Below are 26,920 nucleotides of genomic sequence, written 5' to 3'. Positions count from 1 at the left end.
TATCCTTAGAGTTGCAGGCTTTGATCCATCTCCCTCTGAAACTATAATTCTTCCTTCTGCCTTTGACTGCTTGGCAAAAGAGAATATTTTTGCCATCTATCTGACTTTTTCAGTTTGCCCTATTCAAACCTCCAAAACAAACTATGGGGAGACTGCAAGGCACACTTCAAAGAAAAACTTGAGCATTCCAAGACAAACAGACTCACTTCTATGTTTATTGGCCTGTGCTCAGGCCAGCATACCTCCCTTTAAGCCACGGCCTCAATGGGAACTCAGCTTAAATGGTACAACACATGGTCAGCAGAAAGGAGAGGACCACTGACCCTGCGTGGGGAAGGAGGACAGCTGTGTGGTCTGAATTCTCTACTCATTCTCCAGAATTGCATCTGTAAATAGCAATGCATCCCTGGCCTGCCCCTAAAAGAGGCACTGGAACACACTGGATTTGCAATTTGAGATGCTTTATTATCTAAAGTCAAAAGGGAGGATACAAAAGCTGCTTTATTTACCAAGCAAGTACACCAGGCCTATGGGAAGTGTTGATCCCTTTGGCTTAGCCGGCAGATGCTGCAGGCAGTCAGCCAGACGGCTGGGTTTTACGTGCAGGCTTAACATTTCCGAGGCTGCTGAATAATGTAGATCCTCTTTAGTGGAGCGACCTTCTCCAGAGCAGGTGTGGGTTTTTGATGTGCTGTGTGTACTGTTGCTGGGAATTTATGGTGGAGCTTTGGGTGAAAAGGGAAGAAGAAATTAGCATATTGAATCTTTTGGGTCATGGAATTCAAAGTAGTAGAAAGCAAGCCAGTTGATCAAGAGAATTCAGTTTCGTTGAGTTTGGGTTAATCTGGGTTTCCCCTCACCAACTTGTCTCTAATTTTTAAAATCACAAAATGTACAATATAAAGGTATGCATGTAATACATTGATGGGCTTCAAATTAGTAAAATGAAAAGAGAACATTTTTGACTATCAACTTTTCAAAACCTCGTATATATGTATTTAGTTGTATGTTTTGAAGTGCAATCCTATCTTTTCTGAGATTTTTAAACATTTATTTTCATTTGAAAGGCAAATTTATAGAGAGGAGAGATAGAGAGATTTTCCATCTGCTGGCCCACTTCCCAGAAGGCTGCAATAGCCAAAGCAGAGCCAGGTCCCCCGTGTGGATGCAGGGATCCAAGGGCTTGAACAATCTTCCGCTGTTCTCTTGGGCCTTAAACAGGGGGTTGGATTGAAAGTGGAACTTCCAGGACACAAAGCCAGTACCCATGTAGGATGCTGGCACTGTAGGTGGAGGATCAGCCCACTATACCAGCATGCTGGCACCTTTTTCAAGTTTTTAAATTTGCCAGAGTGACAGAGAAGGACACACACACACAGAACAAGACCTTCTATTTGCTGATTCTCACTCTAACTGCTGTAATTGCCAGGGCTGAAAATGCTATTTGAGATTCCCAGTTCAGGGGCAGGGATCCCAGTACTTGGTCCATTTTCTACTGCTCTACCAGGTACATTAGCAGGGAGCTGGAATGGAAGGGAAGCAGCTGGGACTCACCCAACACTCTGCTATGGGATGCCGGCATTGCCAAGTGGAGGCTTAGCCCACTGCACCACAGTGCCAATCTTTGGAGTGCTATTTTAAGTAGAAAAATGAATTACACTCATATCTCTATCCTTCCTTTGTAGCATTAACAGTTACTCTGACACTAGTAAGCATAGGTGGGTCACTGCATTCTAGGAGGTCTACGGACATGAAAGAAAGCCGGGAGGCCAGGGGGAAACACTCTTTCCCCGCCCACTAATTATCAAAAAGATCAGAATTAAAGAACTTCCGAAAAGGTCAGGAAAAGTTTATGAGATTGAAATTTTCGTAGATCAAAAATGGTGTGCTGTTGATCATTCCAGAGGATTTGGTCTAGCTAGCTTGGTGAAAGGGGACAGAGAAATGAATTACAAGCTTCAGTAACCAAAGTCCTCATTAGTCTTCTCCACAGAAGACAGCTATGGGGGAAACAGGTTTACCTTGGTTGAGGCTTTTTGACAATAAGAGAAACCTTGTGAAACTCAAGAAGGATCAGATGTTCAGTGCCGCTGGGCACTTTGCACAGCTTTCCTGGGAGAAGGATTTGGATTTAGTGACCTTTCGGGCTCACTTCAGCTTTCGGTTTCCAAGCCCCTCAATACAGCACACAGCCACCCAGGCCCACCCTGCTCTCCTCTCCAGCCGACAAGGAAAGAATGTCTCAGCTCACTAGGAATGTAACTCATCACTGTTGAACTTAGATGCCCCTGCCCTGACACTCAGATTAAATACAAGGAGAGGTAAAGCATTTACAACCCAAACATCACATTGTTCACGGTTGGTTTGGTTCTTTCTCAGGGAGAACATATGTGCCTTATATCTCTTCTCAAATAATCCTATCCAAGTTCCAAGCACACATTAATCCCTTTCGTTTGAAATTTGATTCCATAAGTACTTTTTCCCCTTGGTCTTAAAAAATTAAACCCTTTGGCATAGTACATATGGGAATGTTAGCAGTGTTTAGGGGACAGAATTATGGGCAATCCCTGGTGCTGTACTTTGCCTAACTTACCAGTATTTAATTTTTTTTGGCAATGCATGAACACCAATTATGTATCCATTAAGCTTAAGGATGATCCTCATCAACCTTCTTGTAGAATGGAAGAGAAATGGGTGAGATATTGGCAGTGCGCATTGCTTTAAGTCTCAGAGCCAGTGGCTTCTTTGTCAGATGGATTTTCAACAGAGCACACGGTGTGCCTTTACAAGGTGGCAAGGGCAGCTGCTTGTTGGCTTTTTTTCCCTCTCAACACTAAAACCAAAAGGAAATTTAAGAGGTCACCAACTTTAGTAGTTGGCCTTTATTATTTAGTCTCAATTTGAATAGATTTTTTTACTTCAGGTTAGCTTTCCATCACATTCAAGACATCACAGGTGGGAATGAGGATTTGGCAAGATACCAAAGGTCAAATGTAAAGTAAGAAGGGATAAGAAAAACAACTATGATGTAACAAATCTGGGCAATTTGCCAAGGTGAGGTGGGGCAGGAAGGAAAGTAGAGACTGGAAGAGGGAAAGCCATGTTGAGTGTGGGTGTGATCCTTGATGGACAGGGGCAGGGTGAGAGGTGGGGAGCAGTGCCCTAGGGTATACTGCCAATATCAGCACTGACTTGTGATTGGGTAATCTTAGGGCGGCGTGTCATTCTTAAAAATCATAGCATGTTTTACATACTATAAAATTCACCATTTTCACCATTTTTAAATTTATGTGTAATTCAGTAGCAAATATTTACATTGTTGTGCAGCCAATACTGCTGTCTTACTGCCCATCAGACAATTCCATTTTACCTTCCCCAGCCCATCACAACTTTCTACTGTATTCGAAATTTTATTGGTTTTCATTTTATTTAAAAGGCAGCAAGATGGAGAGATCTTTCATCCTCTGACTTACTCCCCCCGTGCCTTCCATAGCCAGCCATAGACCAGGCGAACCCCAGGAGCCTGGATTGCAGCCAGGTCTCTCAGAGGCGGGTGGGGACCTGCGTATATAGGTCATCAGGTACTCATGTGCAGTAGCAGGAAGCAGGATCAGAAATGGAGGAACTGGATCTCAAACCAGGCATTCTGATACAGGACATGGCTGTCCTAGTGGCATCTTTACCCTGTGGCAAACACCTGCCCCAAAGTTTTCTACTTTGTCTTAGTTAATGTAATTATTATCAATACCTCATGAATGTGACATCATGCAATATCTGTCCGTTTGTTTCTGGCTTCTGTTATTTATCATAATGTCTTTGTGGTGTAATGACCTTATGTGTGTCAATTTCCTTCCTTTTGAACTCAAATGATATCTCCTCACATGTAGATATCATAGTTAACCATTCAACCACCATTGGGTTGTTTCTATCTCCTAGATGTAGTGAATGATGTCACTATGAACACTGGTGAATAAATACTTGAGTTCCTACTTTCAGCTTTAGACTGTATCTTCAGAAGTGGAATATTGCTTTCTAGAGTGATTACACTTTTTTCTTTAAAGATTTATCCATTTTTTTTAAATTGGAAAGTCAAATATATGGAGAGAAAGAGGCAGAGAGGAAGATACTCTGTCCATTGATTCACTCAAGTGGCCGCAAAGGTCAGAGCTGAGCTGATCCAAAGCCAGGAGACTCCTCCGAGTCTCCCATGCAGGTACAGGGTCCCAAGACTTTGGGTCATTCCCCTCTGTCTCCCAGGCCACAAGCAGGGAGCCATACTGGAACGGGGTGGCCAGAACACGAACCAGCACCCACAAGCGATCCCAGGGCATGCAAGGCAAGGACTCTAGCCACTAGGCTACTGTGCTGTGCCCAGTGATTGTACTATTTTATGTTCCCATCAAGTTGCCAAGGTCAGGGGCTCACATTTAACTGATATTCTAAAGAGCTTCTCAGGAGTGGAAGGTCTTTGATTAGAATGATGGTGAGACTAAGTCAGCCTCCGTGGTTGTTGACTAAATGTAAAGTGGTACAGAGATATTCCAGAGGCAGGGGTTGGGAAGGAGAGCAAGAAAATCAGTAAGACTGGGAAGGAAGTAGAAATAATATCCCAGCAAAGATAATAGCCTTTGAGAAGCTACCCATAATTGTTGTGCTACAAGTGTACAGGTTTTGTGGGGCCAGTAGCAGAGGCATGTAGCAACTCTTGAAAATATGATGGAAGAATCAAGATCTCTTTCACATCTCCCCACAACCCTTAATCAGGAATCTCTTGAAATAGAAAGGCTTGAGCTTGTGGGTGGAAAGTATGTAAAGTGCCTTCCATCTGAATTTATGAAACTATAAACAAAATGATTAACCCCTAAATACATTATTCATGTTTGTGCTGTGAATGTTATAAGAATAGAAAGGAATTTTTAAAAGACAATTAGAAAGAAGTAGAAAGAGCTATCCCAGAGTTTAACCTAAAACCAGATAGCTCCATTTTACTCTACCATCTTAGCTTCAGCAGAGCTCTGAAATTTTTAGCATTAGTTTTCGTAAAACCAATGTAGAAAGGCATGTGTTTGTCTAATTTACCAGGGTAAGAGAACCTAGGGTAACCCGAGAAAGAACTGAGGGCTACTACAAGGAAGGAGCCTGTCCAGTTGTGCCAGCACAGTGGTAACATTGAACTTGAACAACACATCAATAGTTAACACCCACACTGAGAATTTCCTTGATTGTGTGTGGCTGTGGCCTTGGAAGTTACATTTTTGGTTTCAGAGAAAAATGAAGGAAATGTGATGAAGATCTTTGTGATTGGAACTGTGAAAGACATTTACACACAAGAAAATCAGGGCCAGGTTTTGTGTTGAAGTTAGTATTAGCAGACTGGCAGCCCTTCCATTCATCTTTCCAGGGTGTTAACTTCCAACATGAAGGTTGACACTTAAATTTCCACACTCTGTTAAGCAAAGCACTTAAAACATTCAGTGCTTGTCAGTGAAATCCAAGGATACCCAGCCAGTGGTGATAATCCCCAAACAAGAGAAACCTTGATTTTACAGATGCCTTCGATAGCTTTCTCTCCCCTATATCTCATTCCATATACATCTCATTGACTATGTGGCAACTTGAAAAAGGGGTCCAACTTCAGCCAGACTTCACACTCTAGTTCCTTCCACACTATAACTGAACTGTATGACACATGTTTTACCTGGATGTTTCCACCTTCTGAGCAACTTCACAACTATTGCCCAATTTCGCTCTCATGACTGCCCAGAGAATCGATGTTTAGCAGTATCATTCTTTCACTCCTTTTCTAAAATTGTCTATAAATAAATGAGCAATCAAATCTTAGTGGAGCTTTGCGACATCCAAAGTTGTCAAATACCTTCTAAGTTGCCGGATCCTAAGATCAGATCTCAGAGTATCAGCCTAGAGAGCTTTCATCTTACACCTGCCTTTTCTGCATGTGTATCATACCATGTCTTCTGTCATTGGGCAACAGTAATTCTCTCCTTATTTAGGGCTTGTTGAGGTAGTGAAGGAATAGAAGGTGGAGACACAGGAAGAAAGAGAAGCAAAATGGGGTGGGACTCAAAAATAGAGGGAATTTGGGGGCTGTTTCTTAGATTTATAAAATCCCAACAGTTTTGGAACTGTTTTTCATTTTCTAAAATATTAAGCCCTAGTTTGGTTTTGAAGATGTTTTCTATTTCTGTCTATCTGAGAAACAGAATGATACAGAGAAAAAAAGAAGGAGATCCATTCATTTGTTCACCATTCAAATGACAACAGCAAGGGCTGGGCTGGGCTGAAGCCTGGAGTCTGGATTTCACTGATCTCCCTACCATGGCTGGCAGGGCCCAGGCACTTGAGGCATCACTTGTTGCCTCCCAGGATACATTTCCAGGGAGCTGGATCAGAAAGCAGCAGAGCTGGGACTAGAAGCAGCACCCCAATATGAGATGTGGTGTCCAAAGCGGTGACTTAACTTTTTGTGCCACAGTGACTGTTCCCCTTGGTTTGCTTTAATGTGAGGGATTCAGAGATGAATAGTATGCAGATAGAAATTCCCAGCTATGATTAAGGGGTTGATGAGATCTTATGAACAGAACTTGTATTAGACTCCTAAATTCTTAAAAAAGACATGGAAGTAACACAGGTTTTGGGGACTGGGGTGTAACTGCAGCTGAGGCAAAAGGAATGTGAACAAGTACAGAGGAAATGACCTTCGCGCTTCTGCTACTGCGTTTCTCCTGATTGTGTATTTTTAAATCTTCACGGCAGTATTTACCATGGCAGAACTCACTGTAATGCAGGACAAAATTGTCAAAAAGATTCCAATTTCTGTACCTCTTAGATATCTTTAAAAAAAAATCAGCCTAACTGTTTATGTGGCATTTTTGAGACTTCAAAATACAGCTATAACTTTATAACCTATAGTAAAACTTGACTTGTTTAGTAACTTGCCTAATGAACTTTAACAAATGCATCATCTGTAACTACTACCACAAAACAGAACTCTAACACCTCCCCCAAGCTTCCCCTTGTCACTCTTGTCACCCCCACCCTTTACCTCCCAGCCCCTGACAATTGCAGATTTCAGCAGGTGTAGTGGTCAGCAGGCCGCAAACCCAGGCTGACCTCCATGAGTAAGACCTGCTAGGCTAGGTAAGTTAGGGATTCAGGAGGCCTTCTATTTGCTATGGAGGAGCACATGGATCCCATCAGCTTCTCTTTTGAGATAGTCATTCTCAATCTTGGAGCTTCTTTTTGTTACTGGCTGTTGTAATTGCCTAGGATTGCAAGTGACAGGAAGATGTGTGCGTGGGAAAAGCTAACATACACTGTAGATAAATGGTACTAAGTTCTATTCAAGAATCCTAGAACTCCACTGTATTCGCACAACCTCCCTGTAGGCACTGTTAGTTATACACCAACTTACAGATGAGGAAAGAAACAGAAAAGTGAAGGCATTTTTTCAGGCACACTTGGCACAGTATTGGCCATTGCGTTCACTTGGGGAGTGAATCATCGGACGGAAGATCTTCTCTCTGTCTCTTCTTTTCTCTGTATATCTGACTTTGTAAATAAATAAATAAATAAATAAATAAATAAATAAATAAATAAATCTTTTCTTTTAAAGTGATTTCTGAAATGGACTCCTTTTCTGGAATTCGGGAGAGACAGCTTTTCTCACCCAAACCACTTTGCAATCCTCTGCCCCACAGCAGATTCTTTCACAAGGTCATCCAACCTCTGGGCATCCTGGCAGTCCTCTGCCTGCTCTCCTGTGCAGCCTGATCTGCCCCCATAGACTTGAGGCGACTGGGAGGTGACATGGCCTCATCCATAGCTCACCTTCTCCAGAGCATCATTCAGGACTTCCAACGTCTGTATTTTGGCCGCATTTGCAATGGCACTGTGAAGATAAAAAGAAGCTCCAGATAGAATTTGACGCTTTCCCAGTAAATGATTTGCACAGAGGCCTGTGTCCTCAGCCTTTCAGTGATCACCATGGGAACATCTAAAAGACAAAAATTCTGCCCACATGCTAACAGCTTTGTGAGCCAATTATGATAACTTCGAAACTTTTCATTGAAGTGCTAACATATTAAATACACAGAAAAAAAAAAAGCATGTGTAGATAGGGCTTCAGAAAGTGCATGGAAGTTCTGGATTAAAGGAGAATGTTCATGGTCCATAAATGCTTCGAAGCTCCCATGTATTCTAAGTGTATAGCTCACTGAATATTCACAAAACTGAAAACACCAGTTAAACTGGCTTCTCCCATGGAGATCTGCAACCTTGACCTACAGCCATGTACATTGGCTTGGACTGGTTTTGGCTTCATATAATGTGTGTGTGTGTGTGTCTGGCTTCTTTCTCTTAGGTCAAGTCACTTTGTAGGAGAATTTCAACCAGGGCCGAGCATGCAGTAAGATCTATGGAGCTTGGTAGATTTTTTGTCCTGGATGGTAGATGTTATTAGGAAATGGTCATAGGCTGATAATGCCTGGAAATTCATTTTTTGATGTAATATGTATTTCAGATTGATGTTCCTGAATAAGTTCTTCTGTAAGAGGATGTAAGGAGAAATACTGTCCCTGAAAATGAGGCATTCCTATTCCCTGTCCCCAGCACATACCTGTCTGTGGAGGAGATGGCGGTAACAGATTTGAGGCGAAGCGAGTGAAGCTTCCAAGGTCCTGGTTATTTTTCTTACTTTCCTTTTAAGCCCTCAAATTCTATGATCTTCATGTAACCTGTACTATCCCTGGTAATTAGGGCAAGGGTCAGAGAGCTACCTGTAACAGACTGATTGCAAAGTTTTAATGACTACTAAAAAAACATTGGTGGGCCTGGTGCGATAGCGTAGTGGTTAAGGCCCTTGCCTTGCACACTCGGGATCCCATATGGGCACCGGTTCTAATCCCGGCAGCCCCGCTTCCCATTCAGCTCCCTGCTTGTGGCCTGGGAAAGCAGTTGAGGACGGCCCAAAGCCTTGGAACCCTGCACCCGTGTGGGAGACCCGGAAGAATTCCAGGCTCCTGACTTCGGATCGGCTCAGCTCCAGCCGTTGCAGCCGCTTGCGGAGTGAACCATCAGATGGAAGATCTTCCTCTCTGTCTCTCCTCCTCTCTGTATATCTAACTTTCCAATAAAAATAAATAAATCTGTTTTTAAAAAAGTAGGATTTAAAAAAGGTCATAGTCTCGACTTGATCACCCTGTAGCCAGCTTCTCTGCTAGCATTGTTCAGCTGATGTGAGAATTAAGAAGCCCGCATTTCTGAGGTGCAGAGCAAGGCAGGGGCTGTCCGTTGGTTGTCCAGTAGATATCATTTCCAAAGCTTAACTTGTTTGGTTCCTGAATCCCTGAACTGGGGAAGTGAAACAGCGTGGCACAATCAACTGCACTGGTACACCAGGCAGGACTGAAGAACAGAAGAGGCTCTCAGAGTTTGCCATCCAGCCACTCACTGGCCGCCATCCAGAGTGCACTTGCCATCCTAGGAACTGTGCCAGTACTGGGTCGGGAGATGAGTAACCTGTGACTCCACCCGCCTCATTCTTGAGAATGTGTAGTTTTGCTTTCACCATTGTGTGTGTTAATTTCAGCATCGAAAGAAACCAATGACTTGCTGCCAATGGGGCAGATCCGTATTTCATCCTAAGTTTGGGAGTAGAAGATTGAAAGTTCTCAAAATAGTCCTTTCTAGAAGTCAGGAAGAAAACTTTACAGAAGAGTGTGACTCTAATGAAAGAGTCAAAGACATTTCATGGTCTGTTCTCCACCACATTCTTTTGGAAAGGAGCACTGTTGAACTTTGAAGGAAGTGCCTAGAACATTCTCTCTAATCAACTCCTTTTGCATCATTCACCAACTGATCTATGGAAACCATCCTAAAAGCAATAGATTCTGAAGCCCCAATCATGCCAGTCAAAGAAACCAGCCCAGTGTGTTTCTCTTTGAAATACACTTGCTTTCGTTAGCCAAGACTTAGAGCAGTTGGGCCATTTGTGAATTGGACCCAGCCCCAAGCTCTGTTTAGTTCTGGGACAGTACAATGTGTCAAGGTCATGGCAGAAAAAGCAGAGAGAAGCCAGCCTTGCCTGGGTTATCTCTGTGCCTCCAGGCTAAGCCAAATATAGCGCCCATTAGTTCGAAATGAATGAATGATAAATTTAAAAACAAAAAAAATGCGCCATTTATTTTTAATTCAGGAGATTTGCTTCAGCTGAAACTATATTAAGAAAACAGGGCCAGCCCAGGGACAATATTTTAAAGGTTGATCTGAAAATAGGATACAGGGATGTGTGTGTGTGTGTGTGTGTGTGTGTGTGTGTGTGAGCTTGGGATGCATTGAGAATCATGCAGGTGGTAGCTGGGCTGGTTTGTCCTAAATAAACCTCTGGTAGTCAAATCATTCAAAACTCCTTGAGGTGATGGCAGACCTAAGCAACCCCTACCTTGTTTTCTCTAATCCTGATTTTTTGGAATGTCTCTCCAAGACTCCAATTTCTTGTTTTTTGGGAATTCGTTTTCCTCCAGCTTTCACTGTAAACAAAGAGGCATCAACACTGAAGTTAGAACACGTAGCAAAGGCTTGCTTTGTTACAAAGTAGGAATTTTGATTCGAAGAGATTTTTTTCTACCTTACATTTTAAAGATCTAAACTTCTATCTAAAGCAGCACAATAAAAAGGAGAAAAAAAAAAAAAAGATTTTCCCAAAGAAGTCAGATTCAGGCTGGGGAGCAGCAGCAGGTTACTCTTTAGCTTGAAGATAGAGAATTAGCAAGATACTCCCTGAGGCACTTCACTGGGAAACATCTTTTTCTTTTATCAAACCAAGTGCATTCTTGAGCTTAGCAACCACAATTGCAATGTGACCCTTTGCTTTCCCACAAGATTAAGGCATCTGCATGACTTGCATTTTTTTTTCAACCTTAGCTTTCCAAAGCCAAATACGGAGAAGTGAGCCAGAAGTCAGGGTGTGCGGTGGGAACAGGCTTTGGTTCAACAGAGGTGCTTCTGATTCCAGCAGACACCTACCCACTTTCCACCCTAAGCTCCCCACCTCCCGTGTTGGTGGAACTCAGATGTTCCACTGAGCAATTAAACTGCATTAATAATCCTGCCATTCAAGAGATCAATTAGTGTTAATTAGGCTACAGATGACCTAACAGCAATTCAAGTGTTTAGCAATGTCAGATGAAATCTTTTGAAAAGAAACCAGCCTATTTCAGAGTGCAGTCAAAGCAAATACTTCTTCTTGTTCCCAGGAAATGTGCACATCCAAAATTTGAGAAGTTCAATTCAGAAAAACCTAAATGGACACGAACTTGCTTGAACCTGTTAATTCTTTTTGTGGCCATGTCAATGGGCAATTTCCTAAAACAGGTTCCCATAATGTGAAAAACAAAGCCTGCTCAATTTCTCATCATCCTGCTCTCCTGTGAATTGACATTGCTATTCTTCCCAAATGATTTGTATATTCTTTTTGGTATATCCTTTTATATACTTAATTTTCCACAAGTACAAATACGTTTTTGGAATAAATTGAGACGTGATCTTGTTCTTAGGAATTGTATTACACAATGATTGTGTCAACCAATATGTTTAGAAATAGAGGTGCTTGATGGCTTAGTTTCCATTTCTCAATGAAGGGTGAGTTTGGTAGTGTTTAAGAGTCTTTACTATCTATTGGATTGCTAATTACATGTGCTTAGTTCTAGTACTTCAAAGGCAGCAAGACAAGAGAGCTCTGGCTATTGCAGCCACTTAGGGAGCAAGCCAGCAGCTGGCAGATCTCTTTCTCTCTGTAACTCTACCTTTCAAGTAAAAAATAAATCTTTTTAAAATGCCGTTATATCATGCATTGTGTTCTCGTGTGTGTGAATGTATGTGTTTGTACATGTACATATATGATGTGTGTTCACACACACATATTTTACTCTTCTGGACTTCCATTTTTACTCCATTACTTTGCTCATTTCATTGTAGTACTATTTCATTTAGTGACATTCTAATGTCTGGCAGAGTTAGTACTTTCTATCGTTCCAGAATTTTACAAACTATCCTTACTTATTTTTTACCTGAACTTTAGAAAGAACTTGCTTTAAGATGCATAGACTTTTTTTGAAACATTTTTTATACCAAAGGAGGCACATTTAATTCTTTAAGATTTATTTTTATTGCAATGTCGGATATACAGAGAGAAGAGACGAGAAGAGAGAGAGAGGGGCAGATCTTCCATCTGATGATTTACTCCAAGTGACCGCAACGGCCAGTGCTGTGCCAATCTGAAGCCAGGAGCCAGAAAACTCCTCCAGGTCCTCCACTTGGGTGCAGGGTCCCAAGGCTTTGGGCCATCCTTGACTGCTTTCCCAGGCCATAAGCAGGGAGCTGGATGGGAAGTGGCACTGCCAGGATTAGAACCGGTGTCCATATGGGATCCTGGTGCCTTCAAGATGAGGACTTTAGCCACTAGGCCACTGTGCCATGCCCAAGATGTATAGACTTTCAAAAAATTATTTAACTAGAAGGCAGTTTCAGAGACAGAAAGATTCATCTTTCATCTAGAAGTTCATTCTCCAAAATGTCACAACAGTTAAGACTACGTCAGACAAAGCCAAGAACAGGAGCACCTTCCAGATTGCTTATGTGGGTGCAGCACCCCAAACCCTTGGGCCATTTTCTAATGTTCTCTCAGGCCATAAGCAGGGAACTGGATCAGAAGTGGAATAGCAGGGACACAAACCGGTAGTCAAATAGAATACAGGCATCATAGGCAATGGCTTTACCTGCTATGCCACATCGGCTCCTAAATGTGTAGACTGTTTAAAGAAAAAAATATGTTTTTGTGGCTTCTGCTCAAGAACGTGTATTTTCCATTGTTCTCATCTTTGAGTTACTGACTTACATTCATATAACTCCCTAAGTATCTTATTATTCTTCCATTTTTCACTAACAAATTTTTATTTTTAAAAAATCTATTTGAAAAACAAAGAAGATGATCTTCCTCCCACTGGTTTATTCCTACAGCAATAGCTGGGGATGGATTAGACCAAAGCTAGGCAGCAGTTTCCCACGTGGGCATGAGACCCCCCGAAGGTAGTTGGGCTCTTATCTCCTGTCTTCCCAGGTGCATAGCAGGAAATTGGGTTGGAAGTGTGGTAGGTAGTACTTGCCAGCTTTACAAGCAGCAGCTTGGCTTGCTGTGCCACAAACCCAGCCCCCAGTTTATTGTTTTAATGTTACTCATTTTTGATTCACCTGTGCTTTCTTGAATTTTCTTACTGTTTATAATATTTTAGTAGATTCTGCTGTTTTTCAGATAGAAATTACGTAACCTGCCACAAATGTTATCTCATCTAGAAGAAAGCTAGAAAATTATACTCAACATCTTTGTCTCCTTAATCTCTTTTAAAAAGAATTACTCGTTTCTATTTGAAAGGCAGAGTTACAGAGAAAGATGGAGAGAGAGAGAGATCTTTCATCCACTAGTTCACTCCTCAAATGGCTGCAATGCCTGGAGCTGGGCCAGTCTGAAGCCAGACTTCCTCCTGGTCTCCCATGTGCATACAGAAGCCCAAAGACTTTAGCTAATCCTCTGCTGCTCTCCCAGGCCATTACATTAGCAGGCAACTGTACTGGAAGTGATGCCGCTGGAATTCAAAGTAGTGCCCACATGGGAGGCTGGCATCGCAGACAGATGGGCCCCTGTCTTCTTAATTTTAAGGAATTTCTTTTAGTATTTCCCCATTAAGCATAATTTATCTTGTATGTTGATTTATATACAGTTGATTTATATACAGTTACAGCAATGTTTTAGTTGATGATGGAATCTTTATACAGAGATGGTCCCATAAGTTATTTGCCCCTCAATATAAAAGAATAAGCCCACCTGTCAAGAACACCCTGGTGAACTGTAAAGAGGTTGAACTAAATTTTTATTATGAAATCCTCTCTATGATTTCAACTCTTCCAATCTACTTCTCAGAAAAAAAACCCACTACTGTCTCTTTTGGAAAGAACAGAGTATTTAAGAAGGAAATGAATGCCAAAAGAAATAAAGTAAGCAGACATAAGAATTCTTCATTCTTAACGAGTTAAACATCCTCCCCAGAAGATTCCTGATTCCATCCAGCAGCCTTGCCTGCAAATTCACTGTTTTAGTACTGCGATTTAGGAAGCAATAGGAAACCACACCTTGGATTTCCAAAACACAGTTCTTGTTCCAAGCTTGTTCTGGAAAGCAGTCTTTCTTGGTCATCTATTCATTGTTGGCAGATGCAGGGATTAATGTCCCCATTTTATACTGAGAATTTGATTAAGGCTCTCACTCCACTGGGGTACCTGAATAAGAGGGAACCAGTTTGTGGAAATGTCTTCTTCAAAGCTCTGTAGGAACACCTGTCCCACGGCTGTCCTTCAATCTCAGTGAGCCATCATTTACAGTCCAGAGCAATCAGGTTCTTGCCCATTTTGCTTATGCCACACAAGTCCAACTGAAGGGAACTTGTTAATGTCTCATTCTTTCCAGGTTACATGATTCCATGTTTGCATTGCCTCTGCAACTGCTATACAAAGACCACCAGAATAGGGCAAAATAAAAACAAACTAACCTAACATTTTAACAGGCCTTTGAGCACAAATGTAAGATAAGACTTGAGGTCATCTCAATAAACAGAGTGGACAAGAGACAAAGTAAGAAATATTTGGGATGCACTCATCAGGAACCCTGATTTACATGGGGGAAAAATGAAGTTTTGCTTTCCTATTTCTGAATTTGTTAGAACGTTGTGCTTTTTAACTTTAAAAACCTGCATGCAAATTTAGACTTCTTCCTTCAGTAATCCATGAGGACTTACGCGAAGAAGTGGAAAGGCAAAGTTTTAAGCAAACTCTTCCTTTGTGACTAAGAACATCTAGAGGAAGGTTTTCATGAAAAGGCTAGATATCTGTAAAATTCTTTCTATTCAGTTGATTTTTCAGGGGATTTCATTTTATTTAAAAGTTTTTTATGTATTTATTTGCAAGGCAGAGAGGCACCGGGGAGACAGAGAGAGCTCTTCAAGCTGCAGTTTAACTACCCAAATGCTTGTCAGCAGTTGGGCTGCGCCAGGCCAATGCCAGGAGCTGGAAATTCAATGTGAATCTACCACATGGCTGGCAGGGACCCAGGTAATTGAACCCATCACCTGCTGCCTCCCAGGGAGTGCATGAACAGAAGCTGGGAGTGCTTTACTGTCAAAGAAGCTGGCATCGTAGACCAGTCCCGTTACCACTGCCCCCTATCTGAGTGGATTTAGGCAAGTTCTCCAAGTTCACCGAGTTTGACTTTGCTGTTCTGTGAAACATCACACATTTGTAGGGTTCTGTGACATCTAGAAGTTTCTGTCTATGTCAGGTGCACGGTTAATACTGAGTAAATGGCAGCTGTTCTCTCAGCCATCAACCCCACCCCTACTGAGAAACTGGAGCAGTGGGTCTCACAACCTCTCCTTTCAACCTCACAGGGTCTATCCCTCAACTCACCCCAACAAATTGTCTTGAGCTGATGGAATTGACAGTATCAAACCTCTGGCAATTTTGTTTTCAACAGTTCTGATCCTTATGTAGCTACGATTGTTGCTTGTTTTTTAATACTAGTTTAACACTTGGGAATGCCTTCCCCAAACTTTCCACTCTTTTTAGTTATCCAGAAAGCTTACATCTCTAGGTTTCCAGGGGGCGACCATTTGGAAGGTCTGATTCACAGATCTTAAACTAAATTAAAAAGTGCAAAAGATGTAGAAAATGTTACTAGCCACTCTTTTCTGTCTATCCATCCTGTCTCTGGCTTTCCCTGGATCACCTCCTACTCACACATTTTTGACAGTGCTGTTCGGATGCTGAGGTTTTTAGGATACTAAGAGTGAGACAACATACCCCAATTCCCCACCTCCCCATAAAAACAGAAAATTCAAAGCTGTGCCTTGTGGAGACAAGGCCAAATGTTTAAGTGTCATCTTGTTTCATAGCACAAATGTATAACCAGGCCAAGGTGAAGTGAAATATGGCATGTTCACAAGAGGAAACTTAGTAAATGCCCACAGGCAGGTGGGAAGGAGTTAGAGCTGGCTGCCTCCTGAGGGGTTTCATTTTACCAGTGTGGGGCAGGCACGAGCATCTTTTCCATGGCAGTTTCCCTCTATTTTGCCTGATGCAGCTGGATGAGCAAGGTTACCTTAATCCAGAAGAATTTCTACTGTCAGTACCGTAACTTACGAGATCTACATTTGAAGGGGTCAGCGTTGATGTGCTGGATACTTCACACACAGGCCATCCCTTCTAATCAGATTGCTGCTATTGACTACACTGTTTCTCAGATGAGAGAAGTAAGGCTCAGAGCTGTGGAGGCAAGAGTTCCAACTCAGGTCTGCCTGATTTCGCAAGGCCGTGGCACACTCTCGCACTGTATGACATTAGCTTTCCCCTTTCAAGGCTCTGTATTTTGCTTATAAAAACCAGGTGAAGATTTAATAATATTTTGGCACCTGATAATATTTGTTCCAGAAATAAAATTTTGCACCATCACTAAATGATTCAGAGTTAAAATATGTAGCAAGACAAGCTCAAGGGCGAGGCTTCTTTGTTCTCTGAGCTCAGTGGGAAGCCAAAGTCTGCCTTCATCTCCATTCTAATTATCCCAAACCTCTTATCTGCAGAGTCACAGTTCATAATAATTGTCATGCCAGCAGCATTGTGACGCGCTTGATGGAGCCTTGGTGTGCTATGTACATAGAGTAATTAGCAACCATTAGTGGCAGGGACAGGGAGTTCCTGGTGGTTTCATTCAGACATCCACTTGCCTAAGTTTCTGTGTTCTTTGAGCATAAAAGTGGCTTGGCCAATCAGGTTTTCGCTAAAGCACTGGAGGAAAGATTAGCATGGCAGGGGCAGGAGAACCAAGCTTTTTTTCCACTTTGCTTTTATCCCTGTAATAAGCTTTCATTTTTGGAATTTAAATAAATCCGCACAGTTCCTGACCATTAGTTAGCATCATTAACGCTAAATATAGATAGTGAGAGATACTGCTAAGTTCAATTGCAAATATAAAATGTCAGTAGCATGCCAGGGGAGATCAGGACACGGTCTAGGGTGGGAAGCTCAGGATTAGCAGAAATTCTGACTCTTCAGCCAGGCTGCTCACCAGGAAGCCGCGGAAGTGCGTCAGATCTGATGCTTGGTGAGTGATGGCTGCCATTGCCTTCTGCTCCAAGCACCGTGGCAATAACCTTGGCAGAGAGGTGTCACACAGTCACACCAACAATTATGTGTTGTAAAAAGGGAAAGGCAAGAGTAAAGTGGTCAAACCGAACAGGTTTTTTTGCAAGAAAAAAGAAGGCAGATGAAAAAAAGAATTAAGTGGAATAAAAATAGGCCTGCATGCCTCTGCCAATCTATATGAACACGTGGTTAAGTACAATAAAAAATTTCCATGCTCCAGAGTTAATAAAAAATAGTATTTAAAAAACCGTGGGTGCTTTGCCAACTACCTTCATTCCTAATTTTTCAAGGCAGCTCCCTCCTGTTGTCCTGTGCCCATATTAAAAAGTGCTTCTCAGCTTGTTGACAGGCAACTGTGCCCTGCAAGCACTGCGCAGCCTGAGGAGGGCAGGGACATGTGCTTGCTGCTGTGGTCCGGAAGCTGGATGAGGAGTCAGGTCATGTACAGGCATCTTAGGGAGACTGAGCCAACAGCTGGCAACCTCCAGGGAAGACGGGTTCCAGGGTAGTAAGTCTTCCAGGTGCACAGGTGTCACTGCTAATCCACAGCTCCGAAAAAGGAAGGGGTCCTCTCCCGCCCCATCTTTCCCTACAAGCACCCGGATCCCTTCCAGTCTTTTGTGTAGCTTTTAGTTCATCTGAGACCCGACAAATGCCCAGGTAAGCTTTACCCACAAGCTAACAAGCATCACGGACGTGGGAGGCGATTAGGTCGCCTGAACTGAGAGTAACCATTGGCAGGGGTGAGGCCCCCAAGCAGCCAGCCCAAGTGTTCCTTGTGGAGGCCCCGAGACAGGAGGGGTGAAGCAGCTCCCTGCAGGCCAGGGGCTTGGAGGGCAGCCTACCTGCAGGGGGATGCCCCCCTTTGAGTGGGGAGAGCAGGACTTGCACTTCCTTTGCCATCGTGTGTGCCAATGCCGCACTGTGCTCCAGAGACTGAGTGCCAGCTGTGGCTACCCCACTGCACCCTGGCTATATACGGGGAGGGGGCGGGGCCCCTTAAGGGCATTGCTGAGCAGCAACAGGGCTGGTCAACCAGCTCTCTGGGAAACTTTCTTCTTTGGTTCGTTAAGCAGGACAGGGTTGATGCCACAGGATACTGGAAGTACTTTTCTTTCACAGGAGGAAAGGGAGAGCTTGGGTTTCAGAATTCTTTTTTCTCTCCCAGCATTTATTGCTCGGGTATGTATGTCTACCAAAGGTGCTCTGTCATTCACTGGTGTGACAAGGAGGGCAAGAAATAATCTTTCCATCAAAACATTGTAGTCTTTCTGGAGAAAGAATTAACAAGTGCTATACCTTTGTCAGAGGCTTTGGAATGACGGAAACTTATCTAAGAACTGTGATATGGACAGAGAATTCCATGCAAGGATAGTAACCCTTCTCATATTTGCTTCTCCCTCTTACTATTGATGAACAGCAACAGAAACATCCTAAGACACAGACGAACAGCTAAATATGAGCATGAGAGAGTACTATGTAGGACATATCATAAGTCATGTTTTCAAACAATACTTCAAGATGTGAAACTATTAATGAAAGGGCAGTGATGAAGTGGGAGTGGCCCCATTTTGCTTCAAACAGACGAACAGGACTGGGTGTTTCCCCTAGCAGGTAAGATGCCCGTGACAGCCTGAAATATCAGGGTTTGATTGCAACTCTTTGAGAGTTAATGAAGCCTCTTTCTTGCTCTCTTCCTCTTAAAGACAAAACAAATTTTTAGTGAAAAGGACTACAACTGGAACTCTAGTCTATTACTGACAGAAATTCAAGAAAGTAAAGTTTGTTTGGCAGTTTTTTGCAGAATTCAACATAGTAGTATTGTGTATATTAAATATGCCTAACAATTTAACTGGGGGAATTGTCCCATAATAATAATTTTCCATGATAAATACCAAAAGTTAAGTATATAACTCTAGGCCTAGTTGCCAAGTTAGACACCCAAGAGTTTATGAATTGTCATGTGAATGAACAGATTGTAGTAGTTCCAAATAAAAGAATATACAGATTAAGTCTTGAAAAATTTGTTAGGCCCTGCACAGTAGCCTAATGGCTAAAGTTCTCACTTTACACGCGCTGGGATCCCATATGGGTGCCGGTTCTAATCCTGGCAACCCCGCTCCCATCCAGCTCCCTGCTTGTGGCCTGGGAAAGCAGTCAAGGACAGCCCAAAGCCTTGGGACCCTACAACCATGTGGGAGACCGGGAAGAAGCTTTTGGCTTCAGATCAGCTCAGCTCCTGCTGTTGTAGACAGGGAGTGAACCAGCAGACAGAAGATCTTTCTCTCTCTCTCCTCTCTGTAAGTCTTCCTTTCCAATAAAAATGACTTAAAAAAAAGCATGGTTGGCCACAGGTGGGGATTTACTGTGTTGACTTTGGATTGTCTTTCAGTTTACTTGTATCACTTTAAACTTTATAAAGATGAATAGTTGTTTTTGGAGGAGTGTATACTCTAATGTTGTCACAGAGGCAGGCCCACGCGACCAGAACAAAAGAGACTGGAATGTTCCTGTCATCCTGGAAACATCCTGTGAAAGGCCCTCCCTACAGGGCCCTGGGCTAGGAGCTGGGGCTCAGGCTGCCAATTGCCCTTGTTCACAGCAGCTCCCACAGTTTTGAGGGTGAAGATGAGGAGGTGAGGAAGATTCCTTCCTATGGCTGACAAGTTTTGTTGGGGATTACTCAAAGAAGCTTCTGTGATGGTGGCAATGTTCTTTATCTTCTGACCCATTAGTAGCCACAAGCCACAGGCTGATGTGTGCGCTTGAAAATGGGGTTGATTCAACAACGGAACTGAGTCGTTCATTTTACTTAAATGGCTTGAATTAGTGTCAATATTAAGTTATATGCAGCTTATGGATAGCACAGGTGTAGAGCTGAAAACCTAGAAACTTTGAGAATTTGTTATCTGGATCTCATTCATTTTCCTTCTATATGTAAGTTTCAGAAGGCAAGGAGGAAATCAAAGGGCAGCCACCCTTCAGGAGAGTCTGTACCCAGGACAGCCCAACTGGCGTGGGCAAGCGAGTGCTTACATCAGCGGGTGATGAGCACCCATGGAACTGCCAGCCTCGGTTTTGCGCCCTGAACTCAACATTTGAGTAAGAATCACAGACCACAAGTTGAAAACACAAAAATCTGAAATGTCTCCAAATATGCAGCTTTTTGAGAGCCAACATGATGCCAGAAACAGAAGATCACAAACTTTGGTCACACACAAAATCATGAGAAATGTATGAAATACCTTCAGGCTGCATATTAAGATATGTATATAATATAAGTGAATTTCATGTTTAGATTTGGTTCTCATTCCTGTGAGACCTCATTTTGTTTGTGTAAATTTGCCAGAGTCTGGGAAAAACAAACAAAAAAACAAAACAAACAAAAAAAACTGAAAAAAAAAAAAAAAAAAAAAAAAAAAAAGAAAACCCAAAAAAGAAAATACAAAACAAACCTGAGATTCAAGACATTTCTGGTCATCTGCATCTTGGTTAAGGGATTCTCAACCTGCCAGGAGTAATAAGTTCACTTGTCTCTTTTTGTAGCTGTAAATGGAAACTATTTACAAGTTTATAAATTCCTCTTTAGAGTTCTATTGTAACACTAGGAAGAGCGAAGCCACCTGCTTCACGGTAAGAATACGAGTAACCAGGACAAAAAGAAAATGCAGTCAGCGTGTTTTGCTTTGTGAATGGGCTCTTCTGTCCCCCTCTTCCCCACTCTGCCACCATCTCTACCTGCACAGAAGTAGTGAGTTCAGAAGTAGTGAGTTCAGAGTCCTCCATGCAGTCCTGACTGCTCTGGCATGCACTTCAGTCTTGGGGCAGCCCCCTCGCGGGGGCTGTAAGTCTTCCCTTGCTCATCTCTGTGTTAGTCATTAAAAGCTCAGGCCTGTTTTGCACACGAGGAAAGTGGAGTCCAGGCTATTTACTCTGGGGTGTGCACTAGAGCTCCCATCAGGATGAAAGTCCCATGGACAGAGGCAACATGTTATTACTCTCTAAGCGGGCTTATAAACCTCCCTTTTAAGAGGCATTTGTCTAGTTAACTGCAATGAGTGTACTAGGACCAAGGTATTGGGAATAGCGCTTCGTAATGTTAAAAGCCTAGTAAAATGGATTCTCACGGTGGCGAGGCTGCCAGATAGCTTTTGGTCTTTTAAACGAAGGGATAATGTAACATTAGGAGTATTAATCATTTCACTTTCATCGGAGTACTTTCTCCTTTTAATTTGTGTGTGGGGGCGTTTGCTTGCTCGTGTACTTGTGTTTTTGCAGTGCACCTTTAACCTTTATGTTGGGCCTCCCCCCCTCCACATTAGGTCTACAGTGTGTCTAATGCCAACTTCTGAAAGTAGGAGGAGTCTATGGGGCAAGACAGAAATCAGAAACCAGGGGCAAAAAAGCTCACAAGGAACACAGCGACTCATACAGGAAGGGTAGTAGACAGGGACCCCCCATGAGGCCTCCTTCATGAGATGTCCCTGGGCATGCAGGGCCTGCTGTGATCACCAGCTTGCTGGATCTATTTAAAAAGATGTAGTGAGCCTTCCTCTCTTCTTGCACCTGAATACCAGGACATGCTTTTTCTTCTAGGGACATTTTTAATACCTGGTCTTCTTTCACTGTCTTCTCTCTGCACTTGTCAGGGCTGAAATAGTGGGCCTACTGATAATTGGCAGAGGCCTGGAAGAGTCTTCCCTCGGTGTTGTCACACCTGTGTCACATGCAGGGGATTTTCCCAACAATGAAGTCTCAACTCTGTGCTGGAATGATGTGTAGACATAGTTGTGCAGTTAGCCAGTTTTGATAATGAGATAAGCCATGACATACACATTTTTCCTTGCCTGGGGGCCTTGAAGTTTTCATCATGGATCTTAAAGCGAAGAGCAAATCATGCTGGGAATATCTTTTTTTTATTGCAAAGTCAGATATACAGAGAGGAGGAGAGACAGAGAGGAAGATCTTCTATCCGATGGTTCACTACTCAAGTGAGCCACAACAGCCGGTGCTGTGCCGATCCTAAGCTGGGAAGCAGGAACCTCTTCCGGGTCTCCCACGCAGGTGCAGTGTCCCAATGCATTGGGCCATCCTCGACTGCTTTCCCAGGCCACAAGCAGGGAGCTGGATGGGAAGTGGAGCTGCCGGGATTAGAACCGGTGCCCATATGGGATCCCTGGGCGTTCAAGGCGAGGACTTTAGTCGCTAGGCCACGCCGCCGGGCCCAACTTACTGGCTTGTTGATGGTGGCAAAATATCTTGGGATTGCAGATAGCTTATATCTCCTTTCCTTTTGACTCGGGAGGATTTTTTTCTAATTTTGCTTATTATGTTTCCCTTCACAGAAGGTTTCTTCCAACTGAAGCTAAAATATCAGTAGCAACGTTAGAGGCTTTGGGGGAGGGCCACCATCTGAGGTCTCAGCCTTGCAGATGTCGGACATTCTGTGTGACCACTGCTCCCTTGGTTTGCTCTGCCCGTGAGCCTCTCTCATCCTCTTCTTGCTTCCATAGCTCATGCCCACCCCAAGCTTCCCATGGCGCCATCAGCCTGTGAGTTCTACCATCACCCGATTCTTCCCATTCCTGACGAAGTCTTGAGGTGTCCTGGATTAGAACCAACCTGTCAGCCCTCAACCAGCACCTGTTTAAAGCGCACCACTTCCTATGTTTTATGTTGTTTTAAAGTGGCATTTCTACAGTGACAAGTAGCTAAGTGGTTTCTCAGCAGAAATTGCTTTTCCAAAGTCATTCATTACTATCTGCAATTGCTTCCAAACGCTGCCAATCCCATTAGTTCTATCAGGGTCTGATATAAAGAGGTTTGACTTACGGTGCTAGATGCTAGGGGATTCAAACAGCACAATACTGGTGCTATTTTTGGCAATGTCTCTGGGCTATGTCACATGATAGAGCAGAAATGGAACTGGGTGTTTAAGGAACAGAAGTGTGAGCTAGGAAGCGTGAGAAACTTAGGAAGAGAGAATGGGAGAATGTGAGCAAGCAAGTTATTTCACTGTTCACTCCTAACATGTGTGCACAACGACGAGGGCAGATAGGACACCAAAACCAGAGCCAGAAGCTCAACTCAGATCTGCCTGAGCTCTCCATTCAGGCTATTGAACATAGGGTGTGAGTTTCTTAACCGTGACTGAACTGCTAGGCCACATGCCAGCCCCAGCTTCTAACAAACCTATCATCATTGGACTGCCTACGAGAGTCCTTCCTGAAAAGTATTATCTTGCTTAACAACCTGATCATATCTCACTAGGCATCACCTCTTAAAGGTTGCATACTTCAACACCATCACACTGGGGTCTAAGGTTACAAGGCATGAGTTGCTGGGGCATATGCTGCATGCATACTAACTATAACAACATCTTGTAGGGCTACCAAAAATGATAGGCTGGTGAAATTACAGATGAAGTCTCTTCCTTAACAGATTTCTACAGATGGTACTACCTTGGCCCTTCCTTCCCTGTGGGTACAAAAGCAATTGCAATAATTTGTTTCCAAGTGAAAGATGGCACTTGTGGGTTGTGGAGCAGACGGGCTTGGGAAGAGGTGCACGTATTCTGTTCTCTTGGGAATTGTGCTGTGGGTACACAGGGTTCTGGTCCACTGACAGCTGATGCGATTCAAAAATTGGAAAAGAAATGAGAGTCTGAAGACTCAGACAGGTATTGGGTTGAAGGGCAGCTGTGATAGAAGATCCATTTTCCACAATTTGCCCTTGAATAACTTTGATTGGGAATTTTTAAAATGGTAGCATCATGAATAGGTTTATTGGGTTACCTTACCCCAAAACCAGATTTCTGAATTTAAAAAACAAACTTCCCAAAGTAGGTAATAATAAAGCAACTACATCTTTCCTCTATGATAGCAATTTGACATATACAATGAGAATAGGAGGAATCAGTTCCTTTGTTGTACCCACTGTGCTTTGGGGTGCTAGAGGCTGTTGTGTTTGGGATCCTGTGTCAGCAGAAATAGTAAGCCATAGGTTTTCCAGACACAGAACTATCAGGACAAGAAATTTGGCTCAGTGTTCTCTTTAGACCTTGCCTGGATTTTTCACAGGCCAATTTGCTGCTTCAGGATTTTTATCTTCGTATGTCTCCTTGGGATCTGTGTATTATTCAGTTCAGGTGGCAAATGGCTGGCACAACATAAATGCCTATTATTTGAAGATGCTGAGATACTGGGGCCGACAGTGGTGGAAGTGTTGTTGTCTTAATCGTGTGATACAGTTAGCAGTCTGCAGGAACATGGGACTTTCAGAATTCCATATCTGAAAATGAGGACCAGGGGAGGTGTCTGGTGTAATGGTTAAGACACCATGCAGGGGACCAGGCATGTGAACTGGAACCTCCACTCCATTGGCTGCTTTTGGCTGATGGCAGGGAGAAAAGGGGCACAGCCTGGCCGGACTGCCTAGGGACATCCATAGATAAGGCCACCGTACATATAGGTGAATAATGAATCCTGAGACAACCAACAACAGGGCCACTGTACTTGCAGGTAAGCAAGGGGACTGAGACCTGGTGGTTTAGAAGGGAGAGACTGGAAGATCTGTATGGGCTAGGCTGATTATCAGCCCAAATGGGAGTCCTGAGATGTGCTTGTTAGTGCAGAACATCACTGATCACCACATGCCAACCCACATAAAAGCTAGGGCTGAGGGACTGTCTTAGCAGGACTGGAACCCAGTACCTGACTGAATAGGGTTCAGAACAGTGGACCAGTCACATTAGGCAGGGCCATGACACTAACCAGCATGCGAGAGAACCAAGTCTGGGGAAAGATTCTGTAGGGGAATAAGTCAGCCCAACCCTGTGGAAATACAAGTCTCACTGGTTAGCTCAAGAGTTGGGGTGGTGATGGGCTGAACTAGGTATGATCATGGAACCTGCCAGCATTCACAGTTACTGGGGCCAAGAATAGTCTGGGCAGGTCCAGGTTGCAGCGCCCTCATGGGCATTCTAAAATAGGGTGTGGGGCAGGCTGTGCTGCAACATCCACCAGCTCATACAAAGGCCAAGAAGGAGGTGCAGGCTATGCCGGACAAGGGCCTAGCACCTGCTGGCACATGTGAGATCTGGGTCTGGAAGTGGGCCAATTGGGGGAACCTGGGAAACTCCCCTAGTGGGTCATAACTCCCACTGGTGAGCACATGGTCCAGACTTGGAGGTTGGGCAAGCTGGGCAAGACAGCTCCATCCTCTGGCAAGTGTGTGGGTTGCTTTTGGAAGGGGACGGACTGGGCAGGGCCAAGCAAACCTTAGCCCACTGGTGAGTGTAGAAACCAGGCTAAAATGTAGGTCATGCTGGGCTAGGCTATCACGCCTGCAAGTTTGCATGATCCAAGGTTGGGAACAGACTGAGTAGGGCTAGGTTGAGCCAGTGGGAGTTGGGATTGGGGGCAGGCCAGGTCAGGCCAGGCTGCAGTATCCAAAGACAAAGGCCATGACAGTTGAGGACTGCATCAAGATGGGTCAGAGCAACCACTGGCACATGCACAATCTATGCCTGAGAACAGCCCTGGTTGGGAAGCTAAGAGGATGCCCTGGGTTGTGGTACCCACTGGTAGGTGGGTGAGCCTGAGTGGGAACTGCTGCCTGGTTTAGACATGGCTACAGTGTCCCTTGGCATAAGTGTGTACTGGATCTGGGGTAAGCCAGACTGGGCTGGACTCCAGTACCCACTGGTGATCGTGATAACCAGGGTAGGTGTAGGACGGGTTAGGTTAGGTCTCTGTACCTGCTGAGCCATGTGTCAGCTGTGTCTGGGTGTGGACTAGACTTGTTGGGCTGTAATATCCAACAGTAAAAACCAGAATGAGTGAAGGCTGGTTAGGAGAGGCCACTATTCCTGCTAGGATAGGTGGTGGATTAATTAGGGCTGACACATGGACCCCACTGGTGGGCATGAGATCTGACAATTGGAGAGATTCTGATGGAGGAACTTGAGGAACTCCACTGCTGGGACATAGTCCCAACAAGTGAGCACAAGAACCACAATAGGGAGCAGCCCAGACCAGGCAATGGTACCCAGGCCAGCATACATTTGGTTCAGGTCTGGGGCGAACCATGCTGGGCCAGTTCATATCACCTGCTGGTGAATCTGAGTGCCAGAATGGAGTGTGGGTTGGGCTGGGTTGGGCCACAACACAAGCCAGTTCACATGAAGGCCAGGACTTGGGGCTGGATGGGCTAGGCTAGGCTGTAGCACCAACCAGCGTGAGCTGGAATTAGGGATGGACTGGACCTGGCCAGGCTACAGCACCCATTGGCAAATGCTGAGGTGAGGCAGGCCATGCTAGACTGGGCTGCAGTGCCCAACCAGCACACATGAAACCCCAGGGGGATGGAGTGAACCCAGTAGGGGGGCTGTGTGGGACTCCCCTGCTGGACCACCACTCCTATTGGAGAGTGTGAGAGCTGGGATGGGACAGATGAGGCCAGGCAGGCCCAAAACAGCTGTTGGCTTGCATGTGAGCTGGAACGGGGAAAGCCAGACCAGGTTGACTGTTCCTACTGGTGCATGCATAAGCCAGAGTGGGTATAGGCGGTTGGGCTTTGACGCAGCATCAGCTGGTAGATGTTGGCACAGGGGGGTGCAAATTCTGTCAAGCTCAACTGCAGAACCACCTGGAGA

The 26,920-nt window shown here is 43.9% G+C and overlaps 1 protein-coding gene across 1 annotated transcript; it reads right to left on the bottom strand.

The window, feature by feature from the left end:
- Positions 1-442: 442 nt before the first annotated feature.
- Positions 443-18,190, bottom strand: DAPL1 (death associated protein like 1). Its single transcript, XM_004577142.4, has 4 exons — positions 18,111-18,190; positions 10,460-10,547; positions 7,849-7,909; positions 443-725 (listed from the first exon to the last, which is right to left on the bottom strand). Exons 1-4 carry the CDS (start codon positions 18,166-18,168, stop codon positions 609-611), a joined length of 324 nt encoding a protein of 107 aa, XP_004577199.1. The 5' UTR covers positions 18,169-18,190; the 3' UTR covers positions 443-608.
- Between the last annotated feature and the right edge of the window lie 8,730 nt (positions 18,191-26,920).

This window comes from Ochotona princeps, chromosome 5 (assembly GCF_030435755.1).
Source record: "Ochotona princeps isolate mOchPri1 chromosome 5, mOchPri1.hap1, whole genome shotgun sequence".
NCBI lineage: Eukaryota > Metazoa > Chordata > Mammalia > Lagomorpha > Ochotonidae > Ochotona > Ochotona princeps.
The sequence above is the reverse complement of the archived record's forward strand: the minus strand, read 5'-3'. Positions and strand labels throughout refer to the sequence as shown.